At 44.5% G+C, this 16746-nt stretch overlaps 1 protein-coding gene across 3 annotated transcripts in view; it reads right to left on the reverse strand.

The window, feature by feature from the left end:
- The window catches only part of lsamp (limbic system associated membrane protein), a 273355-nt gene that overhangs the window by 15482 nt on the left and 241127 nt on the right, over positions 1-16746 (reverse strand). For all 3 annotated transcript variants that reach the window (XM_029843723.1, XM_029843722.1, XM_029843724.1), the window contains one exon: positions 11598-11723. In XM_029843723.1, coding sequence (XP_029699583.1) covers positions 11598-11723 — 126 coding nt within the window. The remainder of the gene's footprint in view (positions 1-11597; positions 11724-16746) is intronic.

Genomic DNA, 16746 nt, shown 5'->3' on the forward strand with positions numbered 1-16746 from the left:
AGGATTGTACATTGACATCTGTGAACCAGGTGGGCGTGGAACGATTTATCAATAGAACTTTGTTGGAAAAGTGAATTAGAATCAATTGTTTTTGATTTTCCCAACTGGGAATCTTCTCCCCTTGAAAAAAAAGTTTTAAATGAATATTTAATATGTTCTTGAACACCTTAAATTGCATATAACTGCTGTCATTTCCCACACATTATACAGCTGGAAGCCGATTTAAGCCTCGGCAGCTGGGTGGAAATGCAAAACCCGGCTTTTGTTAGTGCATTGGAAAGATTTTTCTTTTTTTTTGTGAGGGGTTGAGAGGGGGGGGGGTTGGGTGTTCTGAAAGAAGCGCGCTTGAACAAATGACTGCTGGATCCTGATTTGCATTGTAGTCCCAAAGTTACGATGAATGACTCCAACTTTTCTGTGTCAATTAAAGCAGTCTGTAGGAGTGAGGGACAGCAGAAGCCCTCCCCCTATGGGGGAGAGGGGGGGGGCTGAAAGGGGCTGGGCAGGAGCTGGAGGAGGCGGATGGGTGAGAAATCACAAACCAGCAACTTCAGCTGGCAACCGGATGCACTTCATCTGCATACGCTCATGCATGATTCATCAGCATCACTTTACCAGAGTGCAAAACATTACATTTAGTTTGCAAATGCTAATTTATGATAAACAGCTGATTTGAGAAACTTCAGAGTTGGGAAGCATAAAAGACCCTCTGACATTTACTTCCTTTTGTCCCTTCGCGTGTCCCACGTGTGCGGACGTGTTTGGACAGTGTGGGTCTCGCAGCTGCAGGCAGTTATCTTCCTGAGCAGGTGGGATTCCAACAATTACCAAAATTATTACTGAGTAACAACCCCCCCCCCAATAATAAAATGAGTCTATTCACCGAGTTACCAAACCAAATATAAATCTGCTCATATGTGACAGCATTTACACATTTTCCCTTTTGGACTTTTTGGTTTCAGAAACTTCCCTTCGCGCCTGTGTTTGATGGCTCCGCCCTCGATCAATTCTGATGCTGATGAGAATTATTGTGTCTTTTATAGAATATATAAGGCGTTCGTCCCGGTGCAGCTGATCCTCAGCCCCCGCTGATGTTTAAATCCTGGTTCGCCAACGCGCGCGTGTGCTTCCAGGCCCAGATCAGCAGCAGCCAGCTCCCAGCATCGCTCTGCCGTCTCAGGAACTCCTCATCCTCGGCGGCTCTGCCCTAAACCCGGCAGGCCCCCGCTGCGACCACATCCCGCTGACACCCCGCAGAAGCTGAGAGCAGATAAGGGCCGACAGACTCTGCATACCAAGCTCGGCGACGCCAACAGTCTTTGACCTAAAGTCACATTTTAAGGTTTTATTAAAGTGATTAAACTTCTCCATCGCTTCAAGCACCCGTGTCGTATTTAAGCATTGTTGAGAATGGGCTCTGTGCAAATTGGGCTTATCTGACGGGATTTTAACGGTGAAGTATCTGGGAGCAGACATTTATTTTGGCATTTTGTGTGCATTTTTTATGACGTGCAGTTAATCATAATTCCATAAATGAAAGCGGTAAAAGTGCCCTTGTGGAACTTCTCTTCTTAATGCACTATGTTTTATAGGTACTATTCCTCTTGGCTGTCATTCTCAGGAGCAAGTCTTACACGCACATCTTTCCAACAGGCTGAGGACAAAAGGAGAGCTTCCACTTCTCCTCGCAGGCTATTTGCCACGGAGTGCTGCTGGCAGTGCTGAAATAACGCAGGTGCCAAAGCCGAAAACACGGCGTCTGTTTATTTGCTGCTTCTCGAGTTGAAGGAATGACATGCACAGTGGAGCGCAGCAGCATTCGGGTTTAAAGGAACGCTGTCATCTCTTTCCCCCCCCCCCTCTCTCTCTCTCTCTCTCTCACACACACACACACACACACATTGTGCTATCTCACTGTGCTTTCTCCATGGTGGGTTGTTGGGCCTATTGAAGACTTTAAAAGCAGATTAGATGGCGATAAACGGTGGCTGAAGTCCCACAAAGGCTGGACCAGTGTCCTGTTCTAGTGGGCTGATAGAAAATGAGGACTATTGTTGTGTGTGTGTGTGTGTGTGTGTGTGTGTGGGGGGAGTCTGATGGCTGCCGGGACACGGTCAGCTGACTAGCGTTTGTTGCAGGAGTCGAAGGCAAGGTCGCTCCAGACGCCTCCGTCACTGCCTTCATTTCCATCCATCATCGCATTACTGCATCTAAAGACACTTCTGATGAGATCATCCGCGCGCCCCCACTTTTTATGTCATTACCTGACACTCATAGCGAGATAAATTACTCGCTGTGGAAGGTTTGAGTATATGTTGGCGCATAAAGAGAGAGATACGATGAGATGTGCTGTCAGTGCCAAGTTTCCCTTTGATTGTCACTAAATATAATTACTTACTTAAATATAAGAAACTAAACTTTGCATCTCCGGGTTTTAAAATGACTCAAATTCATCTTGACATTATCAGCAACGTTTCAGGAAAAGCCGTAATTCTCTTTAAACATAAATAAAAGGAAATCTTGGCGATATGCCATCGCTTTAATTGGGAAAAAGCTCAAAGAATCAACGAAAATGTATCAGTTTTTAGAATTCGATGCCCAGACAAAAAAAATAAAAAGCCTCTGATGGTAAAAACAAAAAAAACCCAAAGAGCCGCTGGAACATTTTATGTTTACGGAAGTTACCGAACAAACGGATGGAGTCTGAGCTCATTTATGATTGAACGAAGGGGTCAACCGTCCCCGTGCTGCTATATTTAGAAAAGAATTTTGGTTTGGTACTGCTTGAAAATGTCTCCGCATCATCAAATTAAAACCAAAAGAGGAAGAAAATAATAAAAAACATAAAGGAGTTTGAACCTCATAGGACAGATTTTCCTTTTAATGGTAAAAACGCTGCATTTCCTCTTCTTTGACTTGAAAGTGTTGAAAACCAGAATAAAAGAGTCAGCGGCATTATGGCTGGAGCCTGATTTGAGTGGATAATTGGTCCGGAATGTTTTAACTGCGGCTACTAAAGGCTGCGATGTCAACATGGGTGGTTTGAGGAGCTAACCTGCGCTTGCTTCCCTCTCTGCTCCGCTTTGCTCCGAACAAGCCTCCCTCGCCGGTGTTACACCTAATGAGGCCGGGCAGATGCGGGCCAAGCTGTGCTCATCGTGTTCTCGGCGCCGGTGTGACAGCAGACTGATTTCAGACCAGCTGCTAATGCTGCTGGTTGTAAACAAACCGGTGACAGCCAGCAGATCTGGGATCTGCCGAGACAGATGAGCAGCTGTCTTCTCGCAGACACGGGCGTGCACGCATGCACACATGTATGCATGCACACACATCCATGCACACTCTCTCTCTCTCGACCATAGTTGTGTTGTAGGAGAGACTTTGACCACCTAAACTTCCCGCTAATGATCAGAAAAGCTGTCATCTTAGAGATTGTGTGTGTGTGTGTGTGTGTGTGTGTGTGCCTGTCTTATCTACACACTCCTCCTATCTGCAGTATCTGATGAACTTCAGACTGTAAAAGCAGCCCCCACCCAATAAAACCCCTTCCACTCCAAGAATCTTCTGATTAATCCTTTAATATTTTATATCTTTTCAATAATCTGTCTTTTCCTATTCATATGCTAACCTCAAAGGCGAGGGAGGTGTTCTGAGAAAACGGTGACGGATCTTGATGAAATTCTTAAATCTGCTGGTCCCCCCCACGTCTCATTTTACCATCTGTTCGATGAGCAGTTCGTGTTTTGGACTTTAATCGCTTTAAATCCACATTGCCCTTCATTCCCCTTAAGTTCTAGACTGACCATTTATTTATATTCCATGCTGAACTTGTTCTTTATTTCTATTTCAATTTGATCAGAAACTACAGATTGTCTACTTCATCACATTAAAATGAAATATATTCCACTCAACTACTTGCTGACTACCAGCTGCTGCAATTATTTGGGATATTGGCTCTAGTTTAGATTAAACCAGCGAGGAGAGTAAACTCCTATAGAGGCGTTCGGTGTGCCTGTGCGGTGTTGTGGCCGGCCGGTTGTGGGATCTGGGGGTGGCTCCTGGGCTGCAGTAGGGTGGAACGGACCCGTTGGTCCTGCTTGCAGCTCCCTGGCTGCAGCGTCCTCAGAGATCCAGGTGGACCTGCTCACTTGAGTGGGCCTGAGGAGTTTAGCTGCCTGCAGCATTAAAGTCCTGAAATACTCCCACACGGAGGTGACGGGAACTTTGCTGCATTACAGCGCATTAATTAACCACCGTGGAGCCCAACGGATGATAAGAATAATCGTACATCTAATGAAAGTGTTCTTCACTGCTCTGGTTCTTCAGGCCCAAAATAAGCTTTTTAGGCCCATCTTTCTTCTCCTCCTCTCAGCCTTTTGCCTCTGCCCTTCACTGCCTCATGCTAGCCTATTGATTTATTTGCCTTGCAAGTTCAATCAATTATCAGTCAATTTTCCCTGCAGGTTCCACACACACACACACACACACACACACACACACGGTAGTATTTGCAAAGTGCTAACAGTTTTCTGAAAGAAGGGATGTTCCTCAAGTAAACATTTCAGTTATTGTTAACTTTGTCGAATATAGTGTTGTAGTCTTTTGAATGAGCGCGTCTATTAATTTTACTCATTTAAGATTGTTGCCTTTACAGATTTCGAGTGTGCTTGCTAAGTGCTTGCAATTGCTAAGTAATTAGCCCCTGTGCTGACTAAAGCGCTAACTAGTCGCAAATAAACCTGACCAGATACACCTAATTTTCCCAAGCTAGGGAGGAGTTTTGTGTTGTTTGTGTTAACCTATCCTGTTTTTTTCTCTTGCTTTTACCAAGTAATTGCTGCTTCTGATGACTTGCTCCTCCAAAATAAAATGGGGTGGCTGTCTAAGACAAGGGTCTTTGAGAGGTTTTGGGTGGAATAATGACAGCTGATGGTTGGTTGTGATGGACACAACATCTCAGCTCAATCTGAAGCAGCAGGACAAGGGGAGTGGGGGGGATGGTGCAGAGTTCGTGATCCTTCCACTACAGGCTTCCTTTGAAAGTTGGCTGAAGATCTTAATTGTTGACCAAAGAGGTGCACATCTTCACTTCCCAACTGTCCAGGAGCAGTGATGTGAGTTGCGGTGACAAAAATTGGGGAAGCTAGCTGCACATTTTAATAGCATTTTGGCAGTGTCAGTGCATTCCATCTCAATTCCTTGAAAGAAATGGAGTGTTTTCAGAAGAGGTGAAGACCATCTTCCCTTGAATGATCACAGCAACTCAATTCGCTGAACTGAAGGGAAAATGTGATTTGAAGGGAGTTGGACTGAAAAAAAAATCAGGTCTTTGCTCTCGCCTCTCATCTTTGTTTCCACATACCTGAAAATCGGCATGTTTGTGAATATACACAACCAAAATAAGTTATTACTATAAATTTATATATTACTATATATTAAGTTATATCTCAAATCAGTGTCTTCCAGTTGCAATTTGCCCAGGTTTAGGCCAATAACTGGACACAGACAGCACCATTTTCACATTCGGCTAAGACTAGAGAATGAAAATATTGGAAAAATGCCGATATATAGTGTGCTGAAGAACTGAGTGCTGAAGAGCTGCTCCAGGCAGCTGTGTGGGATACTGCAGCACCTCTTAACCAGAGCCTTCATCTTCAGAGGATCCAAGTGCTTTGGAAGAGATCCTGCCTGGTCCCGGTGCCAAAGAAGACCCATCCTGTAGCACCGAGTGACTACAGGCCAATAGCACTGACCTCCCACATTATGAAGGTCATGGAGCGGCTGGTGCTGTCACACCTCAGACCTCTGGTGAGCCCCTTTCAGGACCCTCTGCAGTTTGCCTATCAGCCCAAGGTGGGGGTTGATGACGCGGTCATATACTTGCTACAGAGGGCTTACTCCTCCTTGGTTAGACCAAACACCACAGTGCGGGTCATGTTCTTCGACTTCTCTTCTGCCTTCAACACCATCCAGCCAAGACTGCTGAGGGCTAAGTTGGAGAACATGCAGATGGATGCTCCCTTGTTTCTTGGATCAAGGACTACCTTACAAGTCGACCACAGTTTGTGAGACTGCGGAGCTGTGTGTCCGACCCCCTGATGAGCAACACAGGAGCTCCCCAAGGAACTGTGCTCTCCCCATTCCTGTTCACCACCTACACAGCTGACTTCCAGTACCACTCTGAGACATGTCATCTCCAGAAGTACTCGGATGACACGGTCATAGTCAGGTGTGTGGAGAATGGACAGGAGGATGAATACAGGGACCTTGTGGAGAGTTTTGTCAGGTGGAGCAGGGAGAACCTTGTGCAGCTCAATGTGACCAAGACGAAGGAGATGGTGGTGGATTTCAGAAAAAGTTCCCACCCTCCCCAGTCTGCATTAGTGGGAAAGAAGTGGAAATAGTCACATCTTACAGGTTCCTGGGTGTTCAGCTGGACAATAAACTGGAGTGGTCCACAAACACCGATGCTGTCTACAAGAAGGCCATGAGCAGACTCTATTTCCTCAGGAGACTCAGGTCCTTCAGTGTTTGCAGCAGGATGCTCCACATGTTCTACCAGTCTGTCATGGCTAGCACCATCTTCTTTCTGTAGTGTGCTGGGGAGCAGGCATTACAGCAAAGGATGCCAACAGACTCAACAAACTCATTGAAAAGGCAGGGTCTGTTGTTGGCTGTAGACTGGCAAACTTGGACGAGGTGGTGAGGGACAGGATGGTGTTGAAACTGCTGACAATCATGGACAGTCTCTCCCACCCCGTCCATAACACAGTGGACAAACTGAGAAGCAGCTTCAGCAACAGACTCCTGCAGCCTCGCTGCTCTAAGGAACGGTACAGGAAGTCATTCCTGCCGTCCGCCATCAGACTCTACAGTATAATTCACCCAAACCTACTCAACAGTAACTGTGTAATGTTTATGTTGTAATTTTATTTCTATTTTATTCTATATTTATGTATATATGCTTATAACGTTCTAATCTGATTTGTATTTATTTATTCTGTTTCTATACTTTGTAAATACAAAACCTAGTCTACAGTTATATTAATCCACGTTAGGCTGCTACTACAATTCAATTTCTCTACAGGGATGAATAAAGTACATCTTGAATCTTGAATCTTGAATCTACATTTATTCAGACATAACAGCAGAACGTGAAGGGCCAATGAGCATATATTTAGATGATACGAGCTTTTTGGGCTTCGGTGTAGCATATTTGCACATGCATTAATTGATTAATCCCTTAAAAATCGATTTTTAAATGCATTAATTCCAGCATCCCCATCATATATCCAATTAGGTTTCAGTTGTTTTGATTGCACCAATTGTATCAGATGAATACTAATATAGATATACATTTTTCAGGTGAGCATTTTGATTAATAGTAAAGTTACAACATTATGGAGGACCTCGTGCCTTTAGCTGATTAATCCTACAGATTCACATAAAAAGTAGGATTCAGGGTGTACAAATTCAGATAAAGGTCAACCTTATGTAGTTACTGATGTATAACTTGTGTTTTTGACTTACTTTGCCACATAAAAAGGTCGACATCACGGAGACATTTTAATGTCTTTTTAGCGCCTCCAGTGGTTCCTCTCCACATGGAGAAGTGAACGTCTGAGCTCTTCACCCCCATCTCAGGCTTTATTGGGGAGCCACTTGTTTTCGTCATCGTATTCTTTCAGTTACTACTCACGCCTCATGACCATAGGCGAGAGTTGGAATATTGACTGATTGGCAAATTGAGAGCTTTCCCTTCCAGCTCAGCTCTCTCTCCCCCCCACAACCCTGCACGACGTCTGTCTGTCAATCTCTTCCCTCTTTCGCCCATCACTCCAGAACACGACCCCCGGGATACTCCGACAAATCTTCTCTGCCATGGAGCGAGTAATTCATCCTTTTCCAACAGCGAACCCTGCCCTCAAACTCAGAGGTGCTGATCCTCATCCCGGCAGCTTCACACTCAGCTACAAATGACTCCAGGGTGAGCTGGAGGTCAGTGTTTAATGAAACCAATAGGACTAACTTATCCACAGATATTGTGGACAGAATCCCAAGGTCACCGAAACCACCACTTTCCACTTCCTCTATACCTTCTATCAGGTGCCAGCAGGGCCGCTACTTTCAAATATTCACAGCAGGGGGGCAGCAACACAAGAGGTAATGTGACCTAGATGTGTTGCTAGTGCGTCAGGACACAAATCGTCACCAATGAACCGAACATCTTTGGACAACTGGAAGAAACTCCCACCGAGAAAATCCATGTCGAAATGGGAAAAAGCCAAAGAAACGCAGACATAAAAGAACCTGAATCCTGGGATCGAAGCTGGACACTTTATGAACAGCTTTGCCTAGCTCGAAACCACTGAATACTTCCTGGGAGTGATTATGTTTTATTTGTACCGGCTTTATGTTGGAAATCTCTGCCGCTGCAGGATGGTTGTCTGGACTGGTTCGGAGAAGATGGAGTGTTCAACATGATTGGAGTAGAGGGAATATACATGCCGCCTGCTTATGACTTGTACACGTGGCACGGTGTTCTGTGTTTACTTTAATTAGCCAACACAGCAGGTTGTGTGCACTCAAGAGATTTGGACACCGAGATAATTATTTATAAAAGGAAAGAACCTGTCATGATGAAGAAGAGGCAGAAGAAATAGGACCACAGGCACAAAAACACACTACTTTTATAGGGATCCCTCTCCCTCATCCGCAGATGCCACATATACAGTAACATCATTAACAGTGATGGTGAGACTGATGATTAGATTCACAACATCTACAAAGATCCAACACCTGCTGTGAGAGTTAAAATGTCGCCTACGTTAGGTTGCATATTGGCTTTGTTCTTGAATATGAAGAGCGGAGGGTTAAATAATAAATCATTGTGTCGCTGGGAGCGTTATTGTATGGGGAGGTGTTGGACTATCAAAATCGCTCCCCCTATTGATAAAAGTACAGAAAAAACCACAAAAGAACGTGTTTTATAGGGAAACGTTTGCAGGAATAGATGTGGACACACCTAAGGTGGAAACAGTGGTAGCAAAATTCAACAAGGAAGCAGAGTTTGGCTTCAGCTCTCCCTCAGATGTCAACGAGAGATTTAACATTTACATTTATATATATATTCATATTTACATACCTCATTTGCTTTTAGACTTTGTCACATTTAGCTTCATGCGAGTAACTTAGTTGTCTCCATTAGCGATATCTGAGACAACTTGGTTAGCTTGTACAGTAGGAGCGTGAAGAGTCTCAACTCCCACCATCTTAGTTACAACTGGAGAAACCCTTCAGGATAAGAGACAAAACATCTTCCACTTTCTTTCCACGCTCCAGTTGACTCTCAGCTAGACCTTAATAGCTACACAACTGACTCATCAATCACTTTTCTGAATCTGCATCACTTAATGGAGTGCCTGATTTAGCCCCTGACTAAATGTCTGCCACCACGCTGGAATGTTTACGTGGCCACTCAGCCTGAGAAAAGTCACTTCAGCCCTTTTACTACAGACGCAGCTCGGAGATGTAAAAGGAACAGTCAGAAAGCGTCTTTGATGGTACATATTATCCTCAAATTGGCAGCGTTTAGATACTTTTCCTACTTTTGCTCTCCCGACATGCCCGTCTGACAATGACTCCTCAACAAGGAGAATGGTCAGTTCTGACAGATGGCCAGAGGAGACACCCACCGCACGACGGCCATAATCAGAGCAGCCCACATGTAGTTAGCAGCAAGAAACGGGGTCACCATTGTTGCAGAACGCAACATCTGAGTCATATCAGAGATTCAAAGCAGGTTTTCTGTTTCGCTGGAAATGCTTTGTGACTCAGTCCCCCATTACATATGCTGCTTAACCCTCCCCCCAGCCTGATGCTGCCTCTGCCTGTTAGTCTCAGCATTGGCTTGTCTTTAACGTATCTGTACCTCTAATCTTTTAGGAAAGTGGAGATTAAACAGTTGTAACAATGGAGAGAAACTAGAATCATTATTGAATTCAGCAATTGATTTTTTACGCCCCCAGTGATGATCCACTCAGTCTGCAATGTCCGTTTGGATTTTCAGACAGGAACATGACGCCATTTATGCCTCTCAACTCTCCGATCCTCCAAATACTTATAGTATTATAATGAAATCCTCTAGACATCCACATGTTCTCTCAGATCCTCATTCAGATGCGGAAAGCTTTCGTCTGAAGTCACTTCGGATGAAAAGGTCGCCGAGAGGCTGAACTTCGTGTCCGCTTTGCTTCCATAACTGAAGCGATTCACACAATCTTTAAATTGGATGACCATCTGTTGACATTACCCACCATATACTGCTTCGATTAGAGTACTATAGCATCACAACAATGTAGCACTGAGGGTCAGTAAGTTCCTCCAGGACACAAGTTTAAAAACCAACATCCCGATCCCTCGATGATCCGAGCACCCGATGAGCTGGTTTCAAGGTTGTAAGAAAACCTTTATGTTTTTTCCATGCATCACATCATAAAGTTTAATCCGCACAAAGGATTTCATTTAACTGAGAAGCGAAGCAGCAAGGAGCCAACAGACTCCAACAGAACCTATGCTTGCATGTTGCTATGCAAGTAATGGTAATAACGGTGATTTTAAAAAAGCGAAACTGGTGAGATATCATAGTGTGATCCCTATATAACAGAATGATCCCGCTCTGATTCAGCAGACGGACACCTGCTCTTCAAGAAAACAGCTGAGAGCGTGGCTATTTGAGCAAAGAAGCTTTGCCACCCGGGCAGCGCAGGCATAAAACAGAGAGACCACAGGCTGGCAGACATCATTATCTCTCTCAGCAGTTCCCTACACGCTGCTGCAGGGCTGGACTGACTCGGGGTGGGAGTCTCAGGAATGCATACAAAGAACAACAACACAACAAGAGTGGCAAAGTTTGCAAATCAACAGCATGGCGGCTGTACGGCCTAATCGCCATTCAAAGCAAACCCACAGAAAGAGAACAAAAGCTGGAGTTAGGAAGGAGCGAGCGTGCAGAGGTGCCGCGGCACTGGCCGCTGCAGCGCCGGGCTCTGCGCAAATCTGCGGCCCAGTTTCTCCAACAAAGGGTGTTTAAACTTACAAAGGAGCTCACCTCCGGTGATGATATCCAGGAAGTGAAAGGCGGAATGCTTCACTTCCATAAGGCTCAGAGGATTAGCGCAAACAAATGGCTCTCCTCTAATGCAAACAGACAGAGGAAGTAAGGCACGCCCGTCCGTCTGGTTTAGCTTCCAGGTGCAGGAGACAGATGGATTTGATGAAATGTGTCCGAAGCCCTGACGCGCGACGCAATAATTGATAAAGATACAAGAGTTTTCCATCAGCACGGCGCTATCGTCGCACTGAGCGCACACCTCTGCGGAGAGCGTCTCCATCCATCACAGCGCAGTGACAGGTTCTGATGAAGAACCCCACGTTCGTTTCCACCGCGGTTCTCACCGTAACGCAGGCTGAGACCCAACGTGGGTCCGCATTCGGAACACGGCCCGTTTCCCTTCGAAAGGTGCGTTTTTGACACAGAGAAACACCACAGATGTTCAGACGATCACTGGCCCCATTGACCGTTGGTTGGTCCTTACCTGAGGGGTTGAGCAGCCTCCAGGTGATCGCAGGTTCTGGTCTGCCGCTGGCAAAGCAGGTGAGCGTCACGTTGCTGCCTTCGTTGACTATGATGTCCTCTGACACTTTATAGATGCTGGCTGGAACTGCAGGCACAAGAAACACCACACCAGTGTTAAAGCAACCTTTATACAAAGACTCAGACTCGGGGGGCTGTTCATCGGTCCATTTCAGGGGATATTTTGACTAGTTCTGCGTCTGAGATGCGATGTTGGAGAGCATTTAAATTCGAAAACATCCCGGCCTTGATTTCCTCTGTGGAAGATGGACAGGAGAAAAGGTTTGCAGAACATTTTCTTTACCGTCTGCAGCACTCAGAGGTACTTAACTCTAAACTTTCTTAAACCAGGATCCAAATAAGCTGTTTAATCTCCTGCCCCAGGACCAAAACACAGGATAACGGATTGCTTTTGCAGTCTTATGGGGACCCAGCAGATGCTTGGCATTGATTTGATTTCAGATACCCCCCCACCCCCCCCCACCCCGAAAAAAACCCCAAACAAACACAAAATCCTACAGTCAAATTATCCTTTTTTTTTGTGTGTATGTGTGTGTGTGTGTATCGATGAAAACGATATTGAAGCATTTCATTTTGCAAATTAAATGATCATCTGGCCCCATGATTGCATCCACTCTGCACGCCTGCTGCCCCCCCAAACACACACACACACACACACACACACACATACACACACACACACACTCACTGACAGGAAGCTACAGAGGACTCAGATGAATTAGAAAGGTGCAGTTTGATTTAAAGGGAGTCAGCAGCAAAGATGCAATCAATCATGATGGATGGAGGACATATATCACTGTATTCACAAACTGAAGGTGTTGGGATAGTGATCAATGACTTTAAAAAGTCAGGATATCTGTTGCAGCATGCATCTTTGCAAAAATTCATCCACGGAGCCAGCAGCAACATGACACCCGCATCAGTTCATAAACTACGTTCCGCTCTGATAGAAGGAGATTTATGGACTGTGGTCAACTTAGTCAGCATTACGTGAACTCCTTCAGAGTAACAGATGATTCCCTGCTGCTACAACCACACTTTTGTTTTTCCCCCTACAATTTTTGGTCATTTAGCACCCTGATACCTTTATCCACAGCTGTCATTTGGCTAAATGCTAAAAGCTAAAAAAATCAGTACCCAGGCTTAATATTGGTTATGGTGCCATCTTTATCCATGAATGTGGGAGGATAAACTTTCTTTTACTCAGAGTAAATTTGGCATATGGTTATTAGGAGCAGATCTACCTGCAAAGACAGGGGTAACAACTGTCAGACTAGTAAGGCGGCGTTGGCATGCTGCAATGTTGGTGACATTTTTGAAATTAAATTGCTCGCGAGCTTCTGACGGCTCGAAACATTTCAAAATACGGCAAAATTCGGCAGCAAGGGAGGATTTTCTGGGATTTCTGTCACACAAGTCACCTTTTCTGTGGCTCAGCGCACCCCCGGGTTTTCCTCTACTGCTGCCAGATTTAACTCATCGTGTGCACGCGTGGTCCCGATGGCCCCCATTTTACCCCTTTATTAATTTCATCATAATTTTCTCAGCGTCTCCCTGCAAGCTTAGTCAAATATTTTTAATTTCATTCGCCAACATTTGTTGTCGCATCCCACCGACTTGAGTGCAGTGTTCCTGTTGGGAAAGAGAAGAACTGAATTGTGGGATTTCATTTCTGATCTAAATCTGCGACAAAATAAAGCTCCCCTGTTCCTTGACATCAGCCCTGTTTTTCAGCAAAGCCATCGGGTTTTGTCCCGTTCAGATTGTTTTTGTAGCGAGGTTATTACTGAGGCTTTGAATTGCTCTCTCACACACACACACAGACACACACACACCTCTAACGACAACTGACAAGACGTTCACGGAGGTGCCAACCTGAATTTGAGGTTTTTAAATGAAGTATACAGTTATTGCCGTATTCAAATGACCAACCGAATGAAAGTGTCATTTCCAGATATGGAGAATGGAGGGCGGCGTGGGGGGTGGGGTGGTGGGGGTGGAGCAAAGGCACTCCATTCGGTTGACAAAGGATATAATTGCCCCTCTTTGAAGCAACAAAAGCAAGGTAGGGGAAGTTGATTGTGTGAGTGGAATTAATTCTCCCCCTCCAAAAAAGATGGAGGAAAGAAAGAGCAGTGGTTGAATGTGTTAAGCCCGTCGCCTCTATTGGCGGAGCGTACATGTGGAGAAAAGTGAAAGAACCGAGTGTGACATTTCAACCATACAATGTCCAGCTGTCAGGGTGGGGCCAACGGGACAGGAGTAAGAAGAGAATTGTATTCTTAGTCATAGGTCAAGCCTGGAGGAGCGGTGCAGAAAAGGGCAGCGCTTTCATGTGCACTTCACCTCCGCATCTGCACGATGGATGAATTCCACAGAGATACTCTCTGCTAATGTTTTCCTTACGGCTGCAATCTTCTGAGTTATAGTATAATTCACGGCAGCGCCTGCAGCCAAAAACATCGATATCTCCTGTCATGATATGTATGGAAGGAAGTGCATGCACTCTTGCCTGCGCACACACACCCACACCCACACACACACACTCACACCTCTGCACCATAGAGAATTTATTCACTGATATGTCTCCTTTTAATTTTCACACTCAAATATCAATCGTTCGGATTGGCTCCAAACGCCCGTACCTGCAGCAGATAAATGCATTTTCTTTGTCAGCCCCAAAATGAAACAAAATAAATAAAGACGCACTAACACAACTCTGTTGCTCAACTGGGAGTCGACAGCAATGGCAGCTATGAAACAGACATGAAACAGAATAAACACCCAGTGTGAGGGGTTTAGGTAGGCTGGAAAGGCCCAGAGCCATGTATGGGGAAGGAAAAATCTGATAAATGATGGAGTTTGAGGAAGAATCTGGTGTCCGTGTCCAGCAACGTGGCCGGACTCACCTCTGAACTGTCCTAGTTGAGGTTTAATTGTAACATTAGGCAATGTGTTTTTCCAAAGTAAACATGTAATTACAGATTGAGTGAATTCTGACAACCCCTAAACACACATAATAAAGGTTTCTAAGTTTGTCTTAAAAATATTAATATGACATGTTTATATGAAACTGAGACAAAGTAAAAGAGACATTTTTGCAAATACAAACTGATTAAACTTATTAGTAGTAGCTTTTAAAGTAAAGTGATGAAATTCTTACAAACAGGTGCTGGTTGACAGTATAATTTAATTCTGTGATAACAATAACTGTATTAGGTAGCAATATACATATTTATAAAGTTGAGCTATGCTGAAGGCTATAAAATCAGCTGGTTAGTTTTGTTTTAGAGTCAAGATACATAATTAAACTGATTTCTTATTGACCTTGCTTTCAACCTTATTTTAATCTTCAAAGAAAGAGAAAAAGGAAGAGAAGGGCCGAGTAATTAGATGAAGTTTGTGGGAAAAACAAGCCATGGAGCCGCCGGCACTTCCACAGAGTATATGACAATTCAGCATTGATCGTAGTTGAAACCTTTAGAGGATACATAATTAACCATTCAATGTCTCTTCACCACTGGTTAAGATGATGTAAATGTTCTCAGGATTTCACAGCAGCACAAAGAGAAGAGACGCATAATAAACAGAGAAAATAAAAGATTAATATGAAGACGCAAAGGGAATACGATACGCTGTACGTCTAAATAAAGAGTTGGCTGGTTCTTTAACAAGGCATTCAACGGGCACAGTAAAATTTAACTACATACTGGACAATTTAAGGAGGAATTGGCGCCAGGCATCAGGAATTGTGCGACCCCTCAGCTTAGCAGAGGAGGAAACCATTAGTAAAGACCCGTGGAGTCACCAATTATAGTTTCTGTCACCTCTAAATTGGTTGTCGCCCAATGGTGACGATCCTAAAGTCAGCAATAAAACAAATCAGGTAGTCAAGTATTCCCTTTGCCACCAAATCCTCCCTGAAAATGGTGAAAAAGCAGCTCTGTGTCCCCGACTGTGCAGCACATCCAATTTCATGCAGAGGCCAGAGTTGACCAAGCGTTGTAAATGTAAGATTAAAGGGTTACCTGCATTTTCAAAGATGTAGTTTTGCCTTTCCCTGCAGTGGCGTTTATGCATCCAGATATGTTCAAGGAAATAAGTCCGCCTACATGGGGTCTGACTGCAGAGATCCAGACTACAGCACCTCTGCAGGACACCAATTATTATTGGTACATTACAGTTCAGTAAGGAGGATTTGGAAAGGTGTTTTTCAAAATAAGCCTGATTCCACAGCTGAGGAACGTAAGGAACGCTCCACTCATGAAGATTTATCAAGTAATATGGCAGCAAGTGCAGGACTGTGGTGATATGAAACCACTGAAAGATAATCACAAGAGCTTTTAGCTTTTACTGCTGTTCCAGTTGATATCTGTCAATTACCTTAAAAAGAGCCTGTCCTGTCTAATCCAAAGGTGTTATCTCAGCTAGCAGAGGTGCTGTAGCCTGCAGAATTGAGCCCAGCTGCTTCACTAATGCAGCTTTGGCTATTCTTCATTTTTAAAACGAACCCCTTAATCAAAAAGCAAACAGCAGACGAACGTTGGCGCCTGCATGGAGCCGCTGATAAAGAAGCATCCTGTCTGACCCACTGAAACCAGTCTATTAAATCACTAGCCCACCATAACAAGGTCCCGATCTTCTCCTTTTCACTCAAACCAGCTCATTAGTCCTAGGTAACATCCTTTTTGCACATGTGCTGGAGAAGTTTGAGTGTCTCTGAATAACCAGCGATTTTACTCTAATTACAGAGTGAAAATCCTTTTTTTTCACAACCAAAAGTAAGTTTCAGCTGGGTAACATCGCTCGATCCCTCTCAATTGCTTTCACCCCTGACATTTGTGCACGTGTGCATGTCCACAGAGGCAACACAATCATATTGATGTTGCTACTTCATGCAGATGACACAACATATTTGTAATGCATGAGGTGCAAACACTCGCACCCCTGGTCCCATTAATGCATGTTAAATGGCAGGAAGCACCAGCCTGATTGGAGCTGCAGGTCTGACAGAGGTGACCGTGAGTGTGTGTGTGTGTGTGTGTGTGCGTGTACCTTCACACACGTGAGACAAATGGAAGCAACTGGTG

The sequence above is a fragment of the Takifugu rubripes genome, chromosome 11 (assembly GCF_901000725.2).
Source record: "Takifugu rubripes chromosome 11, fTakRub1.2, whole genome shotgun sequence".
NCBI classification, from domain to species: domain Eukaryota; kingdom Metazoa; phylum Chordata; class Actinopteri; order Tetraodontiformes; family Tetraodontidae; genus Takifugu; species Takifugu rubripes.